At 47.8% G+C, this 21,168-nt stretch overlaps 8 protein-coding genes across 8 annotated transcripts in view; 5 read left to right on the top strand and 3 right to left on the bottom strand.

Annotated features, from left to right (window-relative positions):
- Nucleotides 1–332: 332 nt before the first annotated feature.
- CNBH1950 (hypothetical protein) lies at nt 333–2,105 on the bottom strand (the record flags this gene model as incomplete). The annotated part of the gene is made up of 6 exons (XM_768647.1): nt 333–570; nt 623–935; nt 990–1,253; nt 1,309–1,608; nt 1,664–1,836; nt 1,894–2,105. The coding sequence occupies 6 exons, from the start codon at nt 2,103–2,105 to the stop codon at nt 333–335; spliced, it is 1,500 nt and encodes a 499-aa protein (XP_773740.1).
- Nucleotides 2,106–3,733: 1,628 nt separating this feature from the next.
- CNBH1940 (hypothetical protein) lies at nt 3,734–5,355 on the top strand (the record flags this gene model as incomplete). The annotated part of the gene is made up of 7 exons (XM_768646.1): nt 3,734–4,053; nt 4,102–4,308; nt 4,359–4,438; nt 4,489–4,585; nt 4,636–4,786; nt 4,842–4,972; nt 5,025–5,355. The coding sequence occupies 7 exons, from the start codon at nt 3,734–3,736 to the stop codon at nt 5,353–5,355; spliced, it is 1,317 nt and encodes a 438-aa protein (XP_773739.1).
- A 645-nt stretch (nt 5,356–6,000) lies between these two features.
- On the bottom strand, nt 6,001–9,463 carry CNBH1930 (hypothetical protein; the record flags this gene model as incomplete). Its single annotated transcript, XM_768645.1, has 12 exons — nt 6,001–6,351; nt 6,404–6,536; nt 6,583–6,784; nt 6,837–6,955; nt 7,015–7,105; nt 7,159–7,608; nt 7,659–8,052; nt 8,101–8,453; nt 8,544–8,871; nt 8,931–9,010; nt 9,060–9,093; nt 9,185–9,463. The coding sequence occupies 12 exons, from the start codon at nt 9,461–9,463 to the stop codon at nt 6,001–6,003; spliced, it is 2,814 nt and encodes a 937-aa protein (XP_773738.1).
- An 820-nt stretch (nt 9,464–10,283) lies between these two features.
- Nucleotides 10,284–11,527, top strand: CNBH1920 (hypothetical protein; the record flags this gene model as incomplete). Its single annotated transcript, XM_768644.1, has 5 exons — nt 10,284–10,464; nt 10,519–10,807; nt 10,859–10,937; nt 10,998–11,339; nt 11,390–11,527. The coding sequence occupies 5 exons, from the start codon at nt 10,284–10,286 to the stop codon at nt 11,525–11,527; spliced, it is 1,029 nt and encodes a 342-aa protein (XP_773737.1).
- A 1,368-nt stretch (nt 11,528–12,895) lies between these two features.
- CNBH1910 (hypothetical protein) lies at nt 12,896–15,195 on the top strand (the record flags this gene model as incomplete). Its single annotated transcript, XM_768643.1, has 7 exons — nt 12,896–13,155; nt 13,208–13,730; nt 13,781–13,876; nt 13,928–14,117; nt 14,184–14,737; nt 14,788–15,022; nt 15,089–15,195. The coding sequence occupies 7 exons, from the start codon at nt 12,896–12,898 to the stop codon at nt 15,193–15,195; spliced, it is 1,965 nt and encodes a 654-aa protein (XP_773736.1).
- A 218-nt stretch (nt 15,196–15,413) lies between these two features.
- Nucleotides 15,414–16,766, bottom strand: CNBH1900 (hypothetical protein; the record flags this gene model as incomplete). Its single annotated transcript, XM_768642.1, has 4 exons — nt 15,414–15,470; nt 15,525–16,381; nt 16,438–16,538; nt 16,585–16,766. 4 exons carry the CDS (start codon nt 16,764–16,766, stop codon nt 15,414–15,416), a joined length of 1,197 nt encoding a protein of 398 aa, XP_773735.1.
- Nucleotides 16,767–17,129: 363 nt separating this feature from the next.
- On the top strand, nt 17,130–19,404 carry CNBH1890 (hypothetical protein; the record flags this gene model as incomplete). Its single annotated transcript, XM_768641.1, has 10 exons — nt 17,130–17,251; nt 17,314–17,344; nt 17,397–17,447; nt 17,505–17,568; nt 17,632–17,685; nt 17,735–17,963; nt 18,021–18,161; nt 18,214–18,306; nt 18,367–18,855; nt 18,903–19,404. 10 exons carry the CDS (start codon nt 17,130–17,132, stop codon nt 19,402–19,404), a joined length of 1,776 nt encoding a protein of 591 aa, XP_773734.1.
- Nucleotides 19,405–20,952: 1,548 nt separating this feature from the next.
- CNBH1880 (hypothetical protein) overlaps nt 20,953–21,168 on the top strand; it is a gene marked incomplete at both ends in the record, with an annotated part of 1,953 nt that continues 1,737 nt past the window's right edge. Inside the window, one exon of the mRNA XM_768640.1 lies at nt 20,953–21,059. Coding sequence (XP_773733.1) covers nt 20,953–21,059 — 107 coding nt within the window. The remainder of the gene's footprint in view (nt 21,060–21,168) is intronic.

Below are 21,168 nucleotides of genomic sequence, written 5' to 3'. Positions count from 1 at the left end.
GAAGTTCCGAAAGTGTGTTTGGTGCTCCTTTTTGATAGCTGATGTGCTTTATGTGCGTCATGGTGCAGATGTATCAATCTACAACAGCCAGCGGTGGACTGCCTCCGTCTCCTGCTGTTCTTAACACTGACCTCAAGATGAAGGGCTTTTGTTCAAACATACACGGAGTGCATATTTTTCAATGATAACTACCATTCTTAACATTACAAGCCTTCAGTATTTGAAACCAAAATATTCCTGAACCCAACTGAGCACCCAATTATTATGATATATAGCTGTAGTGTTAAACCCGGACTGCTAAAATAGGCTGTCTTTCACAAAGTCTCAGCTTCTTACAACTGATATCTAAAGCCAGCCTCAAGTTGTACGACAGAGGGACCTGAGACAGGCAAAGGTTCCCCGCGCTCAATCTTGCTATTCTGGCGACGGAGATAAAGGTAAGTTAACGCTGCGAAAGCAATAGTCAAAACACTGGCGGCCAAATCCACTCCGAATGCCGCAACGTAACGGGGAGCGTCGTAATAGAGATATGATGTCCAAATGTTGGGGGTGTTACAAACGGCGTTGATACTGTGGCATTTATTCAGCGAGATCTTATGTGGGACTTTGAACTTTAACCTACATGGCAATAGCGATAGCACGCTTGACCGCAGGACCTGTGATGGACGAACTGATCCAGGAAAGCACACAGCAGGTTGCACCGTAAAATGAGGAAGGAAGAAGACACATAGCAACATATCGTGGCGCAATCTTTGTAGTCGATATAGCCAGGATATTGGCGATAATGGTGATAAAGAAAGGACAAATGATATGAAGTGTTCGTTCATTTTTCTTATCGGAATGCCAGCCAATTATCAAGATGGAAAAGCAACAGAGGACGTAAGGAGGGCAAGTGATGGCGAGGGTCACAGTTCGGTTGAAACCAAGGCCAGAAACTGTCAACAATTGTTAGCTTTAGAAACAAAATTCATCAACAGAAATCCACTTACCGACAACAGGGAAGAAGTTGGTGACCGAAGCCGCGATGTAATTGCAGTAAAGAACTGCACAAAGGAGCCAAGTCTTAGGATCGCATGAGGCCATTTTGAAAGCAGTCCAAACAGTGACTTCATCTGTCGCATCCTTGGATGATCTATCAACTTCCAATCGATAGGTGAGGCGGTCTCTTTCTTGCTGTGAAAGCCATTTCATGGTTCCGGGCTTGTTGGGGATGAACGTTGCGAAAATGATGGCAAGACCAACAGTCAAGACGCCTGTTTCCTATCAGCGACCAGTTACGCTCGATGGATACTGCCATTACCCGCTTACCTTCTACGATGAAGAGCCACCTCCAACCTTCAAGACCATGGACACCGTCAAGATTGAGGATGGCCAAAGCAAAAAGACCACCGAAAGCGTTTCCGATCTGGGATCCCGAGTACAGAATGGCTGTTCTAAGGGCCATTTGCTTCTTGGTGTAGAAGCAGGAGTTGAGGTACACAGCACCGGGGAAGAATGCACTCTCCGCGAACCCAAGTACTACACGGCATACAGCAAGACCGGCATAGGACTGGACGGCACCAGTGCAACCAGAGATGACACCCCAAATAGCACACATAACACAAATGTCTGGACAAAAACGTTAGTCATTGCTTGTGAACCCAAAGAGAGGTTATAGACTTACAGACACCTGGGTAGTTGATTTTTGAAGCGAAGATGTTACTAAAGATCTGAAGACTAACATATCCAGCGAACAACACGGCGACGCATGTATTGTACTGAGTTGTTGTAAGTCCAAGGTCGTCCATGATCCCGGCGATCTTGGCTGAAGAAATATTCTGTCGATCAAGATAGTTGCTAGTGTAGAACTCGAGAGTCAGTTCCTGGTCAATGCACGCCCATAACCCAACCTACAGAATGTAAAGGGCCATCAATACTGGCATTAAGAGCAAATCCAACTTCAATGTTGCCTTCCTATCAATAGCGTTGACCTCTTCAGGGCTGAGTCCAACCAAGGATTCCGGGATTTTGACGGCAAGGTGACGGTCGACGCCATCATCGAGTTTGTCCTTCTCGCTAATTACCCGATCAAGGTGTTCTTGACTCAACTTCTCCTCAAGCGACATAGTGTTGCTGTTATATATGGTAAAAGGATGTGGGACGGGTATTTCTGGTTGGGGAATCAAGCAGAATGGGGATTTGAAGAGCTCATGGAGGCATTATATATGTAAGCTCCAGGGCGTAGTCGAAGCAGCCGACAACAACCTTCTTTCCTTTGCCTCTCTCTGTCTTGGTACCGGGTACCTGGAGGCCCATACTTGATTCCTAGCTTCCCCGCATCGGTGCTGGGCCCTGCGGGGCCACTGGTTTGGTGGCAACAGATAAACAAGGGTTGCCCAGCCGGATGAAAGGGACAATAAAGGAATTCCGTTCTTCGGATTCAAAATCGGAATGCTTCGGGTGATAAATGTGTTGTGTTTGAGCATCAACGATTCAGGGGAGCGAAGATTGATTGGGCATAATGCCTTGAAACAAGTAAGGAAAAAATGGACCAGAAAAAAATTAGTATGTGGAGAGCAGCAATATTCGGCCAAAAATCACTTACATGAATGGGCTGCCCAGTGCCGGTACTTTGCGGAAGGTTTCGGTATTTAATGGCATTTGTCGGCATCAGCTCACTTGTTGTTGTCTTACATATACAAGACGTCTTCCGTTTCCCTGCTACTTGTCTTTATTACTGTTGCCTTAATTTTGAGTACTCAGCTGCTGTCAGCTGCTGCAGACCTTCGGGAATTCACCATTCAAAGGTTATAAGGAAAGAAAAGAATCTTCTGATACGTAGGCCACACGCTTGAACATAGGAATGAAGCCAAGCCAAACGGATGGGAATAAGGTTTTGTTGCTTGTTACTCACTACTCTCCTTGTTCCGCAGAAGACCTATCTAATCGGCAAATCTTAAGTCATGATGATGGATTTGGAATAATGAGGACGGAATGGACCGTAAAATCGGCGAGAACCGACAGACAGCCGAGTCCTCCGTCTTCCTCTCACGCAAGGCCAGACGGGCTGTTAATGTAGATTTGAGCGCGTGATGATTGTATTCAATTCTTCAGCCCCAACAGAGAGAGCAATATAGATCCCCTTATTTGTGCATGAGCGTGTCCCATATTAAGAAGAGATGCACTATAGGAATGGTGTCCGTTAGCAGCAACCCGATTTCTTCCAAAATCAGATTGTATGCAAATATGCGATATCCGTGAATGATCCCGCTCGCTTTCTGTGGCGGCGCAGTCCGTCATTGACTTGGAACGGAAGCAATCGTTGAAGACGGAGGCGCGGTCAGTAGTATCTCGGTACTCGGCGGTGTTGGAAAATAGGTCGGCGGTTGAAGAAGAGAATTGTTCCTTGTGAGTTAGTAGGCTATTGTAGTTTGCAGCAGAGCATACTCGTGCAGAAATTGCCTTCCTATATACCTTGCTGGGCACAATCCGTCTCAGAGATGGGAAGAGTACATCACCTACCAATTGTTACCTCGTTAGACCTCTGTCAACCTTGATTCGCCCCCCAATGCAAGAAAGACGGTGGCCCATCAATTGCCGTCGGTAACTTCGGTCCGAATTTCTGCTCGACGACCGCGCTCCAAGTCCGAGTGTCTAGCCGACCTTTATAAAGAACGTCACTATCAAAACACAAGTCTAATCCCATTACTGTCTACTTTTTACCCGCAAAGACCTGTCGAATCATCTAGCCATAATGTCTGCCAACCCCCCTCAGCCAGTGAATGTCACCACCGATTCATCCGTGAAAGCCGACCGGGAGGCAGTCTACCTTCCTCCTTCCGACCTGGCCTTGAAATATAACAAGGGCCTCCAGTGCTCACTCGCAGTACAGCCTCATCCTAGTGCTGGCCAAGCTGGCTCCACTAAGATCAAGAAGATCGAAACCTTCTACGTGCGTCCGAGGTGGCTCTTTGTCCGAATTGAAACGGAAGGAGGTGTCGTTGGATGGGGTGAAGGAACTCTGGAAGGTCACACTGAAGCCGTACAAGGTAGTATGAAAGACATTGCCAGAAGGTGAGCCTATTGTTGTTCTTCACAAACATACGTGCTTACCATGTGCAGATTAATCGGCTGGGATGCTATGAACATTGAGGAAATTTACACCTACCTTTACCGACATCGATTCTACCGAGGTGGCGAAGTCCTTATGTCTGCCATGAGTGGTGTGGATATCGCTCTTTGGGATATCAAGGGCAAGGTCCTCGGCGTCCCCGTCTGGGAACTGCTCGGCGGCAAGGTTCGAGAGAGATGTGATGTTTACGGCTGGGTGTAAGTCCTTCAAAATCTTGACAATGATTGGGCTAATAAGTCACTCGCAGTGGTGGTGACCGACCCTCTGATGTTGCAGAACAGGCCAAGGCCAGGAAAGAACAGGGGTTCCGCTTTGTCAAGATGAATGGTGAGTTCTCATGCAATCATATCCGATTACGGATGCTGATAACCATACAGCAACCGAATCAATTGGCTGGCTCGATTCCCCCCATGCTCTCGATGATACTGTAAAGAGACTGGCAGAAGTGAAGGCAGTTGGTATTGACGCTGGACTGTAAGTGTGTCTGTCTATCTTCGTGAGTAATGGGAACTGATTGGATGTAGTGATTTCCATGGTCGAGTCCATAAAGGCATGGCAAAGCAGCTTGCTGCTGGCCTCGAGCCCCACAGACCTTTCTTCATTGAAGAGCCTCTTTTGCCAGGGCATGTCAACGAGCTTAAAGACTTGTACAACAAGACTAACATTCCCATTGCTGTAAGCAGCCTGGCACGCGTACGTCATCGTAATTGGACTAACTCTTGTCGTTTAGCTCGGAGAGCGACTTTTTACTCGTCTTGATGTCCGACCATACCTTGAATCTGGCTGTATCGACCTCATCCAGCCCGACATTGCTCATGCTGGTGGTATTTCTGAAACAAAAAAGATTGCTATTATGGCCGAGTGAGTTGTGCCCGTCTTTCCTGGTTGAGACGGAAAATTGAATGTGTATTAGAGCATACGATGTTGGTCTTGCTCCTCATTGTCCTCTCGGTCCCTTGGCCTTCGCCGCCTCTCTTCATGTCGGTTTCTCAACGCCTAACTTCGTCATTTGCGAAATGAGCTTGAAGATGCACTACAACGTGGGCAAGGATCTCTTGTCCTACATGCTCAACCCTGAAGTCTTCGACATCGAGAATGGTTCTATCGGGCTGCTTACTGCTCCTGGTTTGGGCATTGAACTCAACGAAGATATGATTAGGAAGGAGGCAGCTGAAGCGGCTGAGCTCGAACCGTGGATTAATCCTCTTTTCCGAGGAGAAGATGGTGCGATGCGAGAGTGGTAAGAGATTGATTGATTGATCATAGACTATTTGAGGCCGTAAGGTAAACTATAAAATCCTTTTGAACACGAGAGGCGTCATTGTAGTTATGCCATGTATCTGATAATCCTTACTTCCTTCACTGGGGAAAAAGGCAGAGGTCAAGTATAATTACTATAAAGCATAGTGTTGCCTAACAGCCTCGATTATTCAGTTTTAAGCTAACGTAATGGATAGCTTGAAATGTAGGTCTTCGCGGCATGGGCGGTCAGGCAACATACAAACCACCACTATCGGACAGCAAATGTCATGAAAAATCTAACTACCGAATTTCAGCTCTGAGCATCCTCTGACTACGCACCATTTTTATCTAGTGGAAGAATGCAGGTCGACAACGGTAGCTTGATATATCGCCAAATCTACGAAAGGAAGGGACCCTCATTCTGACGCATTCGTATCTAAACATGTTGTCGTCAGTACATACAAGAAGTACTGAAAGGTCATCTGATAGTTGTTCGTCTTTCAGCCAGGCATTTGTGATAAGACCAGATAAGTGGGTACGAGAAGAGATGGCATAGATATGTACATGCAAGACGTCATTCTATATTTACAAAGTCAAAAAGGCATTAACTGGGTTACACTCGAGTCAACAGCCTGTCAGTTAGGTGATCATCTAAACGGAAAACCGCTTCCTTCGCCTAGCGAGAAGTCATCCCAGAAACCCTTTAGATCGAAATCAAATTTGGTGTCCCCATAGTCAAACATTGCTGCTTGTTTCTCTGAATTCGACGTATTATTTTCGCCCAGGTAATCGGGATTAACTTGGTTGTTCGTAAGAAAAGACATGTCGGGGAAGGGGGGAAGTTGAAAAGCTGGAGTAGGGGCGCTATGTTCGGTCGAAGCGTTGGGAGGTGCTGGCCAAGGGAAAACAGATGGTTGGTCTTGGCTTGCTTGGGGGGATGCATTTGAGTTGGAAGTCGTTTCGACGGGCTCAGGCGAGGGATAACGAGACGGAACCGCCTATAAAAGGACGTGAATACACAGGTCTAAAGAGGCACTAATTGTGACTTACACTCGCATCATGGAGCTCTTCCAGTCGTTTAGCCAGCATTCTCAACATTTGTCCGTAACGAACGGCCGGATGGTCCTTATCAGGACAGGATAGCACCAATCCCGTACACACATGGTCGACTAATTCTCTGATTCTGCGATGCTTTAGCGCGATCTTCAGTAGTCTGCGATGTGGCTTACCTATGCATATCCTTTTCTTCTACAGCGCCAGAGTAACTGCTCTTTAACGCAAAGACAGCGGCATACGATATGTTGATGAGATATCGGGAAGGAAGATAACGGAGACTACCCATTTGCGCAAGACGCAGAGAAATATGTAGAATCTCGTTGGCAGCTGCAATGGAATCATAGATGTAAAGAGCATCGGGAGACGTTGCAGAGCCTAAGAGCTTTATCAGCATTTGATCCGAGTAAGGTTTGACTGTCAGACATACCTCGAGGAAATATCTGCACTGCCTGTCGAGAGCCATCTCGACCGGTCGAAGCCTCCTTATCTCCACGCCATTGAGCTCTCTTTATATGTGCGGAATATCCAAATGAAGAAATGTACAATCTGCGATAAACATCAACAGCCGAATCATTGTATCGCGAGACTATACTTGGTTTACTCACCTAACGTAATGAAATGTCATCCAGCTTAACTCTTCAAGAGTACGATTCGACCATTGTTTGGGTTTCCAGATAGTACGGTAGCTGTCAAGAGCTGAAAAAGAAAATTAATATTTACAGTCCCCAGTAACGATAGACCGAACGCACCTCGCCTGAAATGGTCCAAGAACAAGAAGTACTCTCCCTGTTTGACCAACACTTCTGTTCTAAGCTTGCTTGGATACAGGATGTCATGGGCGTTGGTCATCACTTGAGTGAGCTCCACAAGGGATTGCATAAGCGATGCCGAGTCATCATGAGCTCTCCCATCTAGCTCTGCCCCAGGAGATAATTGCAGAGGGAAGTTGAGTCTGGCAGCTACCTCTCCCGTTTGTGATATGTGAGAATAGCCCACAAAACACAGAGCAGGACCTCTAGACCAGAAAGCGAGACCTGTTCGAAGACGTGCCGAGAATGTTAGCCAGAGGTTATTTGATGAAGTGAAGTAATACTTATCTATCGTTCGATCATATAAATAACACCAGGTCCAAACACTTCTAGCTCGCTCTACATCAGGAGTACGACTGGATTCGTCAATCTCCAACGAAATTTGGTCCACTAGACGTAAACGTTAGCGCGGGTCATGTCATGCTATTAATCATACTCACACCCCAGGAGATATGCCGCACGAATGGCCAAGCCGATCAAAGACCAGCTTCTCCTGTTGTCTGTGCCATGCACTCCAGCCGTCTCAGTCCCAGGTCCGGCAAGCATATCTACACTTGTTCCTCGTGGGGGTGTTCCCCTTTCTCTAGGGAGGTGTTCTGCAAGAAGAAGCACTCCCTCTACAAAACCAACCGATCCAGGTAGACCGGTGAAAGAATAATCGCTCATGGCGTCTCTAATCACTGCCCATGTTTTGTCATGAACATCTTTGTATCGATTATCAGACGGATGTCTAGACGCGACAGCGACTATACAAGTAAGAAGGAAACTATCATTGTGAGCGAGATCGAGTAGTTGTTCCCTGCACCTCGGGATACGGGCTGTTTGGAAGATAGGCTGCCAAAAAGTCAGCGGTGATACGAAGACCCATTATATGTCACGTACAAGTGCTGGGTGATAGTACCGAAAGAAGTTGTCTACCATGGCATGAAGACCATGTTCGTCTAAAATGCCAGCTTTTATCAAATGAAAATCGCTCAACTCCCTCATAGGCGCTTTGTATTGCTCTCCAACATTCCAGGTGACCTTCTTCGGATCGTGTGGCTGTTTCCTTTTACCATCTTCTCCCTCATCATCCCCATCAGTTGCAGCATTCGCCAGGATCTCCAAAGCATCCATCTCGTTGCTCAAGTTGGCGTTGACAATCTTTCGATTGCTGGGCTCAGTTTTCCGTTTTTTGGTGCGATACTGTGGTGACAAAGCGGTGGTTGAAGCGGCAGATGATCCGCCCAATGAGCCTGGAGTAGTGGTGTCAGTGTGATGTTGAGTTGAGCCCACGGAATGCATGGTCGGATATGTAGCAGAAGAAGGAAACACCTGTTGTTTACCTTGATCTTCAGTACTGGTGGGTTGTTGCACTGTCTCGTTCCAGATTCCGGTTTGAGTGAAGGGCATCCTGCTGGAGGAATCATCCTTATTGGCCGCCGGCTTCGGAAGCTGGGGGAAAGAAGAATTGACGGATGAGGCAGAGGCAAGAGGGGGACCTTGTTGACTGAGAGACTGAGACACGCTGGGAGCCCCTTGAGCCCCGCCTGAATGTGCATTGGCACTTGATGGCCTTGCTGCTGCTTGGACAGGATAGATTTCAGTCTGTGGAAGATCCAAAGCTTCTTCCCGTAAAGCAGGGTCAGCTACAGATGTTCTGCGACGCCGTTTCTGGCGGCACCAAACACACTGTCAGTCGAAAGGTCGCAAGATGTGATATGTTGACGCACGCTAGGAAGAAACACACAGTCACGCTGCTCCCTTCGACAACGCGAGCAGGGAGGTTCTGACGGGGAGTTTACATCCCCAACTACCCTGGTCTCAGCCACGTTCAACTTTGGGAAGAAAGGGTCACGCACGGTCGCAACGAGCTTTTCTGAGTCGACAGTTGGTCTATCGATTTCAGGTGATTCCGATTGATCAGAAGCAAGCAATAGGCTCATGTCAGTTTGATTGTAAGAATTTGGGCCTTTTGGATACTCACACAAGCCCGGTAACCTCGTTTAGGAAGGTTCTGGCCTTGCTTCTTCGTATCCGTGAGCGGTGCGGCTGTTTGAGGCAGCTGTGTGGGATACGTAGCGGAAGAACCTGCCACTGGCAGTTGTTGACTTGATGAAGATGCTGTCACGCCGTATATATCCGCCCCTGGAGGCGGAGAAAGTCTGGAGGGCGGATGGGAGAGCATGTTGAGAGGTGCAGCGGAGTTACCCCTGTGGTAGTTGTTTCCCCCGGCAAACGTTGCAGCCACTGACGGGTTCAACATGAAAGCTGTAGTTGCCACTATGGACTGAGTGTAGCAGGATTGGGAGACAGTAGTGGCTGGATGGAGCAACAACAAGGAGGAAGAGATGCAGTTGCGAGATGTCCAGTTTGAGAAAGAGAAGGAGTAACAACGTCGTTCCAGCGGAAGAGCCGAAGAATAACCCCGCTCCCCCATAATACGATTTCCCCCCGCGGTACCCCACAGTGGCTGGTATCCCCCCGGTTATCGGACCGAACATAGCCGCAGCCACCTGACCAGAGCTGTCTCGAATACGGCATAGGCCGACGCGCTTGTTGTTCATCATTTTAAGCTATTTTTCCTTAAGTACTACATAATTAATTATACCCTCTCATGCTGCATGAAGCGTAGATGGAGGCTTGCTCCCATCGAAGAGGACTCCCTTTTCTATTCCAATGAAATGAAAGCACATATTTGCGGCCCCGTTTTCAGGCAACCATGATCCGTGAATTGCCTAATAAAGCCAACAACAAATGATGACGAAAGAGGATCGGTAGCTGTAGGAGGGACGAAGAAAGACCGACACATGCTCGTGGCGCCGGTATAAGACGGCATCGGCCCGTGAGGCCCGGCTCGTATTTGACCGAGGATCCTCCCACCTGGTTGCAGCAACGCCATTTTGTGAAGCAGGGTATAATTACAGACATCTGCTTTCGTTTTCTTGTCTTTCTTGTCAATTCATTCACGAGGTAAGTTAGAATAGTCCCATATAGGCTACGACCAGTCATTGACCTCAATAAAAGTCTCGCACCTCTTCCCTCTAAAGCTCAGTCAAATCCACTCGAAAAACATACCTCCAGTCATGACTACCAACAATACCTCTAGCGGCGCGCCTTCTCGAGTTTGGGCGGGCGGTCCTTCAGTCCCTTTGGTTACTGCCATGAACGACGATGAGAGTATCAACTACGAAGCATTGGCTAAACAAACCGTCCGATTGGCTAAGGCCGGTCTCGGTATCGTCTTGCTCGGCACCAATGGAGAAGGTCAGTCACACAAGTGTGAGAAATGAGCATAGTCTAATTCTGATTCAATTTCAGCTTCTCATCTCTCTCCTGAAGAACGCAAACAGTGCACTGTTGTTGTGCGAAAGGCACTCGACGATGCTGGCTTTGTCAACGAGCCGCTCCTTGTTGGTACCGGAGCTGGATCTGCCCAGACAACCATCCAGGTGACTAAAGAGGCTGCCGAGGCCGGTGCGAGCCATTCCATAGTCATCACCCCTGGCTACTTCTCTTTTGCCATGGGCCGAGACCGTAAGGCCATCAAGGACTTCTTCCGAAAGGTCTTTGACGAGTCTCCTATTCCCGTCATGATTTACAACTTCCCGTAAGTGCAATCAGGATTATATTCCTTTGAGCCGCACTCATATCCTATTAGTGGAGCTGCTGCCGGCATCGATTTGACTTCTGATGAGATTATCGAACTCTCCAACCACCCCAACTGCTTTGGTGTTAAGGTTCGTCGATTCACGTTACCTTCTTATTCTCTCAAATCTGATTTTTTTTCTTTTTACTAGCTCACTTGCGCTATGATCGGTAAAGGTCACCGAATTGCCGCCTACACTCAGTCCCCTGAATACCTCGCCAAGCACGGCAGCTTCCTTAAGAGCTGCACTGCCACCGGCCAGTTCCAGGTCCTTCCCGGTTTCTCGGAAAGCACCCTTCCTGCCCTCGTTTCCCGACACACTGGTTGCATCACTGGTACCGGTAACACCATTCCCAAGACCATCCGACGACTTTGGGACAAGTCTGTTGCCGGTCTTCAGGGCGACTCCAAGGCGCTCGCTGAAGCCATGGAGTTGCAAGACCGAGTTGCAGAGGCTGATTGGACTATTGTGAAGGCCGGTATCCAGGGAACGGTGAGTAATCAGCCGATCCCATCATGGCAATCGCTCATCGTTCTTGTTAGAAATACTTCCTCGACCACTATGTCGAGAAGGGTATGGGCGGTGCTGTCCGACTACCCCTCGGTACAATCTCTGATGACGTTAAGAAGTTGATTGAAGTTGATCTCAAGGGCGCTTGGGAGTTTGAGCAGTCTTTGTAACGCATGCAAGGATTAAATATGTAACATACCTTCTTGAGAGCTGCTGGCTTCCTTGACCATCTCGCATGTTGACTAAAAATGTTTTGGGAGTTCCCTTCTAAATAATGGGGTACCGTGGAGATGCAAAACAACTTGATGATCTAAATTATTCAACCACGCTGAGATAGCTCCTCCTTTCATTGTATATGGCAACGAAGTCGTCATCTCATCATGACTTTATATGTATGATGGGTTTATCATACCTTACGTTAATTTAGGGAAAGATAAGGGCTATTGTTTCATGTTTGGAGGTGCCATTACTGTTCCCTCCTTTTTCGATCGGCAGGAAGATAAGGAGTTGTATTTTTTTTTGAAGAGGACTGCTTCAACGCGATAGAGACTACAAAATGTGATAATACGGGTGGTAATGGTGGTGGTACTGTTTAGGGTCTGACGTACCTGGGATAGGCGATGAAAATGGTCAAAAAGCGGATGGAACGGTTGTAAGTATGTATAAGCGGTTTGTGAGAATTCATCTTCGCAGGTTCTCACTACTACGCAACATCTCTGCTATATAACATAAACCTCGCCTCATTTTCCTGATGTGTCTTGATGGCTTTCTCTCGCTCTCGCTATTTATTTGCTTCTTTTTCGCTTATTCTCTTTCTTTTATTCCTTCTTATAAGTAACTCAGCGACGCTCGACTTTTTGGGGGGACTAGGGACCTTGGCGATGGCCTACAAAGTCAACTCATCCCAGAAGAAACCCTCCTAAAAAATTACTCAATTATCCTGTGCTCTTACCACATTTCACATCATGGGTCTCAACATCGCACCATCTGCTACGAAGAAGACAATGAAAGTGTGGGCTATCGCTTTGACGGAAATTGAGGCTGCGAAAGAACAACACATATGGTCGCGCATCTGGAATTTAGAGCCTTCCATCTCAGAGCCTGTCAAAGACAAGGTGAAGAGTCTTCACTAAGTATTGCCAGAAAAATTAGAAATGAAGACCATTTATATCGCTCCGAAAATCTTGGATAACGGTGAAAATGGGTCTTCAATGAGGAATATAATAGGGTTTGGGGGGTTGGTGACCTCAAAGAGCACATTTCGCGCAAGTTTGGCGAGGTTTAGCATCGAAACTCCGTGCTGAATGATGGTAGAAAGAAGTTGACTGGTCTTCCCGTAGACTATGCGCCTGCAAAGGAGAGTCCGGCGAACATTATTGGGTTTCTTGATGAGATATGATGATGAAACGAACGAGAAATGAAATGAAATGAACTTAAGGACAGCAGTCAGGCCGCAGCAGACGTGACGAATTTCAGGAAGCCCGCCGTTATCTGCCTGACGGAGATCATGGGATCTCCGCAAAAGCCGATTATCCGAAATGACTCGAGATTTTGGTTCCCTGTTTTTCACTGGACCGATATTTGTTGATTATTCGTTCACCGCCCGCCATCTCGAGTCGTTTCTGTCCTCTTTCCCCCCTCAAGTCTCCCACGCCATGTCCTCAGCATCTACACCCACCGCCCCATACCTTGAAGACCTCGTCCGCAATTCGCTAGACCAAACCCTCCCCTGGGTCGTCCAGAAGTACGGCGGGACGTCGGTTGGTAAAAGCCTGGACAACATCACCAAAATCGTCGGGTACGTGTTGACGGCTTGCATTCACCGTATACTCATTAAACCTTATTTACAGGTCATATATCGACAATGGCTCTAAAGTTGCTATCGTTTGCTCGGCTCGTTCTACGCAGACCAAGTCTCTCGGTACCACGAACCTCCTCCTTCAAGCTTCCCGAGAAGCTCTTCAGCCGGCGCTGTCTTCTTCCGGTGACGGCCGTTCTGGCTCTATGTCAGGCACAGCCACCCCTTTCTACCCCAAACGTGTTGGTTCAGGCTTTTTTGGCAAGGACCAGTCTACTTCCATGGTGTCTTCCGTTTCTTCACTCTCGCAGCTCGAGCCTCAACTCGGAAGATCCGGCAGCCCCAGCCCTTTTCAAAGCAGCTCTAGCCGATCCCCTCCCAGAAGTCCGGCCACACCCTCGCAAGATTCATCCGTCAGTCAGGAACCTGCGTTCCATGCAACTGTGGATCTCATCAAGAAGGGCCATTTGGAAGCTGCTCGGGCATCATTGAAGGAGGGTCCATTGCGTGATGAGCTTGAAGAAGAGATTGAAAGGGATTGCGAAAGCCTCAGAAGTTTCCTATATGCTGCTCAGGTGCGCTTACCTATACAGTGCATGGCATATCTCTAATACATCATGCCCAGATCATTGACGAGATCAGCCCAAGAAGCCAAGATTCCATCGTCGGTACCGGAGAACGGTTGGCGTGCAAGATCGTCGCTGCTGCTTTAAGAGATAGGGCAAGTGTCTTCTTTTAATGGCTATAGCACATTACGCTGATGGTTAAGAAGGGCGTGGACTCTGAGCTCGTTGTTCTCGACAACATCGTTGATGCGTCCATGTCTGCAGCCAGCGAGGCTATTTCCGTTGATGCTGGCGATCAGGGAGTCGCGCAGCTTGGCCAAGAATTCTATGACCAGCTTTCGTTCAGATTGGGCGAGAGACTGAGAGAATGTGGCCAAAGGGTTCCTGTTGTGACCGGTGAGTGTTTACTGGCGCATGGAGGACCCCGACAATTTTCCGATCTCTAACTAATCCCTCGTATAGGCTACTTTGGCCCTGTCCCCGGCTCCCTTCTTGCCCAAATCGGTCGTGGATATACGGATCTTTGTGCAGCTCTCTGTGCCGTTGGCCTGAAAGCCTCCGAATTGCAAGTATGGAAGGAGGTCGATGGTATCTTCACCGCAGACCCTCGAAAAGTACCTTCTGCCCGTCTAGTACCCATCATCACCCCAGACGAAGCTGCCGAGCTCACCTATTACGGCTCAGAAGTTATCCATCCTTTCACCATGGAGCAAGTCATCCGAGCGAGGATCCCTATCAGGATCAAGAATGTTGAGAATCCCTCTGGCGCTGGTACAGTTATCTACCCTGACCTAGGCTTCCCCCGAGGCTTGGACACTGAACCTCCCAAGGCCGAAAGGATTGTTGAAGGTGTTGACGAGAGAATGCCGACTGCTGTAACCATCAAGGATGAGATTATCGTCCTCAATATTCACTCTAATAGAAAGACATTATCTCACGGCTTCCTCGCCAGGATCTTCGGGACACTAGACAGGGCCGGTGTCGTTGTTGATTTGATCAGCACCAGTGAAGTGCATGTAAGCCATTATCATTCTATGCTCAAAACTTTTCTCACAGCTCGTGGCAGGTATCCATGGCTATGCAAGACTTCCTCAACCGAAAGCGCTTGGAGCGTCTTGTCAAGGATCTCGAAAAAATCGGAGAAGTCACTGTTTCAAAGGACATGGCTATCCTCTCTCTTGTCGGACGTAATATGAGGAATGCCATTGGAAGTGCTGGTTTGATGTTTGCCAGTTTGGCGCGGGCGATGATCAACATTGAGATGATCAGTCAGGGTGCAAGCGAGATTAACATCAGCTGTGGTAGGTCCACGTTTTAATCTTCGGGCGAAAGAATCAAAACCTCAGAGCTGATACATGATGGCTCAGTGATTGAGAACAAGGATGCTATCAAGGCCCTCAATGTTATCCACGAATCTTGTCTCTCTTACCCCAGATCCCCTGCAACGGAGATGGCGGGCTTGCAGCTTCAATAGAGCGTTCATGAAGTTGTTGCAAAAGTCTTTCTTCTGAGACAATCCGTTGATATAATAAATGCCCTTATGACCAATGTGATTTTTTCCCTATGCAGTTTGATGCATGGCCGAAGAAAAAATATCAATAAAAATGATTATACAAACAGCTAAAACTCTTAAAACTCTACGAAGAAGACAGGCGTGATGGGATGGATCCCAGAGATGGTTTAGGTTGGAAGTTAGTCATCAAATTTGATGCTATGGGTCTGAAGAGTGATTTCTCCACCGACATAGCTCTGTAATTCGTTTCTTGTTAGCAAAATGCAGCCAAACTAGACATGGGTACTCACACCACGCTTCTTCTTGTTCTTCTCCTTCCTGAAACCAGCACCACGGGTGACAATCAAATCCCTTGAGGCCTTGGCTCCATAGTCGTTAGCATTGGCACCCGTACGTTCCCTAGCCTCGAAAGAATTGTCCATCAACCCTGGGTCATGGAAAGTAACACTGTCGGCTTTGATTCTCTCAAATCTTTGTCCCTGCACCCTTTTCCCTTTGCCGCCGACGGGAGTTCCGACGGCGCTCGCGGGAGTGCTAGTTTCCCTGCTGCTGTTTGCTTTAGGGGCTGGAGTAATAGTGGCAGTGGATGTGATGGTTTCTGTCCCGTCCTCGAGCTTGCGCTTTTTGGTGGTCACAACAGTGACAGCAGGGGACTTTGGTAAAGATTCCGAAGCGGATGAGGAAGATGATGATGAAGAAGAAGAGGAGGAGGAGGAAGTAGAAGGAGATCTAGCCTTGCGCTTGCCGATGACAGGTCGAGCCTCCTGTTCTTCCTTAAACTCGGACTTTGATTTGCTAGAAGATGATGAGGAGTCAGATGAAGAGGAGGAGCTGGAGGAAGAAGAGGAGCCGGAAGAAGAAGAGGAGCCGGAAGAAGAAGAAGAGGAGGAAGAAGAAGAGCTTGAACTGGATGAATCACTCTCGCTACCGCTTTCGCTTTCGTCCTCGCTCTCCTCATCGCTGCTCACTTCTTCGTCGCTGGAAACTTCAGCTTCAATGTCCAGGAATCCCGACGTCTTGCCGGAAGACTTCAAGGTTGAGCTGCTAGAAGAAGAGCCAGAAGACGACGAACTAGAATCAGAGTCGGAACCAGAATCCGATCCAGATTCAGAGCTGGATGACTCGGGAAGAGGGACGGTGGCAGGGTCTTTTGCATAGAGATTAGTTAATCTGCACCATATGACGGTATGGAACGAAACCCACCAACTGCTTTGGTTGACTTCTCATCGTCAGAGTCAGAGTCAGAATCAGAATCAGAGTCTTCGGACTCGGATTCAGAGCTGCTAGAGTCCTCGGCCTCATCCCTTATCAATGGTTAGTACAGTATTGCGATGCGAATCTCAGACGCACGAAGTGGCAGCAACGGCAGCTACATCAGTGGCAGCCCAAGCATTCTCAAGTTTGTCTTCCTGGCCTGGCAAAAGCTTGACACCTGCTTCTTTTTCAAGTGACTTGACGGCTTTGGTGTAGCCCCGCTTGACAAGGTATGCGAGGACAGCGGCGTCAAGCTCGGTTGAAGGTTTTGTGGGCATTGTGGCTTGTAAATATGGAATCGAGAGTTGCGCGACTAGATTAGCTGTGGTATCTTCTTCTGAAGAAATTTCACGGTGAAGATAAAAAAAGTAATAAAAAAAACAGCGGCCATCACCGTCATGGAACTTTAATAATTAAATAATAAATAACCACTTTTTCTCTTGATTATTTATTTTTAAGAATCAATTTTTATGTAATTTCTCCCAGATAACCCGCTCTGTGCCTGAGAGGAGTGGTTCTGCGGAGCTCGGCGCGCGGTTGTCGTTGCGTTACGTATTACATTGTCCCGGCCATCTGATCATATATGTATATAGATCTTCCATCTCTTATAGTGCTCTTCTACTCATAGCTGCCCGCACGCAATGCCATTTGGATTCACCCATAAACCCCTCGTGGCCCTTGCCAACTCAGCCATCTGTTCCTTCTTCCGCGAAATCGAAGTGTATGGCGCAGAGAATGTCCCGACCGAAGGACCTATTATCTTGTGGGTTTCCCGCGGTCCAAGCTTGCAAGAGGAAGGCGTTGTGATGCTGACTCAGCTGCCAGTGCCTGTACCCATGCCAACATGGCCGTCGATGTAGGGCAATGAATAGTAGTTTGAAGTTTTATACTGACTGTGGCTTACATAGCCTGCTCTGTTGAGCAACACTGTTCCGCATGGACACCTCATGCACTACTGGGTCTGTCTGTTCTTTCGGAACCCTTCATCCGATCATATGAGCTAACGAACGTTTTAGGTTAAAGACTCTCTGTTCAAGAACCCGGCAGTTGGTTGGCTGCTCCACAATGCGGGCAACATCGGTATGTGCTAGGGTCAAGCGGATATGATTTGGTCAGAACAATGGTGCCTGACTGCATTTGAAGCGGTGGACAGAACAACCAGAAACAACCAAATGCTCTTTCGAGGGACATTTGAAGGTAACTGCCCTGTTCCATGTCAGTTTCCAATCTTATTCGATGCCTGTAGCTTTGGCTCTTGGAGAGTGTATCGGTGTTTTCCCCGAGGGTACCTCTCATACTGAACCCCATATCATTCCTCTCAAAGACGGTACTTCATGGGCAGCGCTTGAATATGTGCGCTATTTACAAGGGACCGAAGAGAATAAGGGGGCGAAAAAAGGCAAGAAGGCCGTCGTCGTCCCTGTAGGAATTGCCTACGTGGACAAGGCGAAGTATAGAAGTCGCGTGGTGGTTCAGTAAGTCACCGGTCGTTGAACTTTCAATAGATCTTGTCTTATCACCACTTGGTTTAGCTACCGGAAGCCCATTACCATGGAGCAATTTGAATCACAATTCCTCAGCGATGAACCAGGTGCCAATAAGGTGGCCGTCAAGAATCTGACAAAGGCAATTACCCTCGAATTTAGAAAGATGACGGTAAACTGCCCCGACTGGTATGTTCCTTGTTTTATACGCAACGTGGCAGGCATTGATTGCCAAAATTAGGGACACTGCCTTTGCTGCTCAAATGGCCAGAGAACTCTTGTGGGAAAGGGAATCGGACTTGCCTCTTGCTGATTATGTTCAAGTCTCACAAACGTATGTCGTTCTCTGTTACAAGGTTGACTTCTTACACGGGATTAACACGGGGTTCGACAGCCTGGTGGATCTCTTTTGCACCCCTAACTCGAAGATCGAGAACCTCAAGACGCTGCTTGCAACCTACCAGCGCCTGCTCACGTCTTCACGTTTATCTAATGCAGCTCTTGTGGGCTTAAAACTTCCGCGGCAGCTCAATCCCGACTCTGTAACTTCACTTCCTTCTCGCTTCAGCACCCTTTGGCTTTTGATCAAAGATTCCATCGCTTGTCTTATTCGCCTTCCATTCTTCATTGTTCCAATGCTCCTTCATATTCCCGTTTACATTGTTGGTATCCTAGGAGCTAGATTGGTGGAGGATGAGCTCGAGACTCAAGCGCAGATGAAGATCACATTCGGCTTATTGCTCAGCTTCTTAACGTATCCAGTACTATTCTTCAGTCTTTGGGCTGTCTTCAGGAATTGGACACTGGGTACCGTGATGGCAGCTGGGGCCGTCTGGCTTTTGGGCAGGTATCATTCTGCCCTTATCGACGAAAATTACGATGCGTGAGTTTAGTGTCAATAATTAGTGCCCAACTAATAAATATATCAAGTATGAAGCGTCTCGTTGCCGCCTGGCGACTTGTAGTCGGTGTTTGGCTTCCTCGCGATTTCGAAATGCCCCTTCCCAACTTTGTCGCTCAATACTCGCTGTTTGCTCCTGACCCTCCCAAAGTCGCTGGCCTTCCCCCAGCTACCCCCCCGGAGAAATATCAGAAGCCCAAGCGGCTCTCGTCTCGTGTTCTTGTCAAACACATCCTTCGCGTCCGGGCCCAAGCTGCTAGAGAATTGGCAGAACTCCTCTTGGAGCTGGAGAATGGTGAAGAAGTCGTGGCACAGACTTGGCTGGCTGAGGAATTCGGCGGAAAAGTCTTACAGCAGAGTCAGCAAGATGGAGCGGAAGAACAGCTCACGGGCCGATGGGTCAAGCAAGGAGGGACCAGAAGTGGTAGGGAGGTTCTACAATATCTGAAGAGCAAAGGTGCCAGGCTGGGTTTCACTGCTGAAGAAGTTGGGGCTGTTAACGCGAGTGGTGTAGACACCGAGATGGAGTAAGTGAAAAGGTGACAAAAGACCGAAGGAAGTGAATGCAGTAGTTTCATGAAATTTCTTCATCTGTTGGTTTTGGACGCTGTTGGCGCTTGCAGGAGACAGGCTTTTTGTGGCAATGATCGGCGGATTGGGTAGTACATGTACATTTTTGATGTGGTTTACCAACAAAGCGCTGTCAAGTGAGGATTAACCAGTCCTTGCAAGTGCGCACGTTCGTCAACGTTTCGTTCCATCGGTGATTAACTATGATTCGGGAATTCCAACAAATCATCATAAAATGCAGCTCTATTAGTAGGTCGTGGATCATAATTAAGCTACGTCGCCAATATCCAGTTTGGTGTTGTATGTCATAAAGTTGAGAAGCTGAGATCTTAAATTAAGAACGTGCATCGGCGAAGGCGTTGTTGGGTAAATGATCATGAACGGCTTCTTGATTATATAATTATGAGTAGAGCCGTTGTTATAGTAACGTATTTATTATTATTGCCGACATCCCTTTCCTGCTGCTGATGATTTCTGAGCTGTTCTGATGAGTCATCTTTACTCAATGATTCCTCGCTCATCAAACAATTCACTTCTTCTTTTTTGGGCTGGAAATGTTTAAATTATACTATATGATCCATGCAGAATACAAGTAGTAGTTGTAGTAGTACGAGTACGCTACATATAGCACGAGCAGCAGTCAGCTACCGCTGTACTTGTCCTTCTTGGCCCTGTATTTTATGTTTATTTTGGGGAGAATTGAACGACGGGTTAGGTCACGCCCGGCTTCGGCCCAACCGTTTTTCGGGCAAGAAGGCCCTCTACCACAGACCACGCACATCGTAGCATATGGATAACGCTTCATCATCACTATCTTCTAGTAGGGCCGATGGGACGACGACAACAAATTCATCACCCCCTAATAAAATAATTAAATCGGCTAATCCTCTTCCTGGTGGGCCACGCTGCGTATTTAAGAGTGCCCTCTTTTTCCTGCTTGACTTTTTCGTCGTCTCAATCACCTTACAGACAACCGAACTCAGAGCTCCAGGAAACGCTCATCAGCATCCTTTACCAGTTTGTTTCTCATTGATCAAATGTTCTGGAACGCATGTTCCAGATCTGCATAGGGCAGCGTTTGACGCTGATCAACAGTAATCCCCTCTGCAACAATCATACATAGCCACACTCGACTGTCGTTTACCTCGGTTATTCTCTGTTACTCTTTGGTCGACGACTATCGCCTACCTTGTAGAGTTTGGTTGGGTAATAAACCGCAAGGTCGTACAGTACGTAAGAAACGAGTGGTCGCAAGATTCGACAAAAGAGCCAGTTGTTCCCATTCTATTTCAGCACTTCCCCTTCTACGGCCCGTCGTTGCGAAACGCAAGTTTTCCCACAAAGCAGTCGGCCCTAATAGCCAGTCCGCCGTTATAACCACAAGGGTAGGTCTCATATCACTTGTTCGGTTATTCCGGCATATCTGCTTACTACAGTGCGCTTTGGAAGAACACAACCTTCAGTCTCCTGAAGAACAATCGTCTTATCCGAGAACGCCTGCAACATATCATGACGTCTATCAGCAACGGCCAGCCTGCACCTCTTGCGATCCGGCAACCTAAGGACATTGAGTGCTGGGGACATCGAGGTGCATCCGCCCATTTGCCTGAAAATACGTGAGTCATTCTATCCTATCCATGCTTTGCTATTTTGGTATATCGGCCACCTGCGTTCAAAGCAGCAAGCGACTGGGCTGGTCAACATTGGTTTTCAATGGTGTAAATC

The sequence above is a fragment of the Cryptococcus neoformans genome, chromosome 8, assembly GCF_000149385.1.
Source record: "Cryptococcus neoformans var. neoformans B-3501A chromosome 8, whole genome shotgun sequence".
Classification (NCBI taxonomy): domain Eukaryota; kingdom Fungi; phylum Basidiomycota; class Tremellomycetes; order Tremellales; family Cryptococcaceae; genus Cryptococcus; species Cryptococcus deneoformans.
The sequence above is the reverse complement of the archived record's forward strand: the minus strand, read 5'-3'. Positions and strand labels throughout refer to the sequence as shown.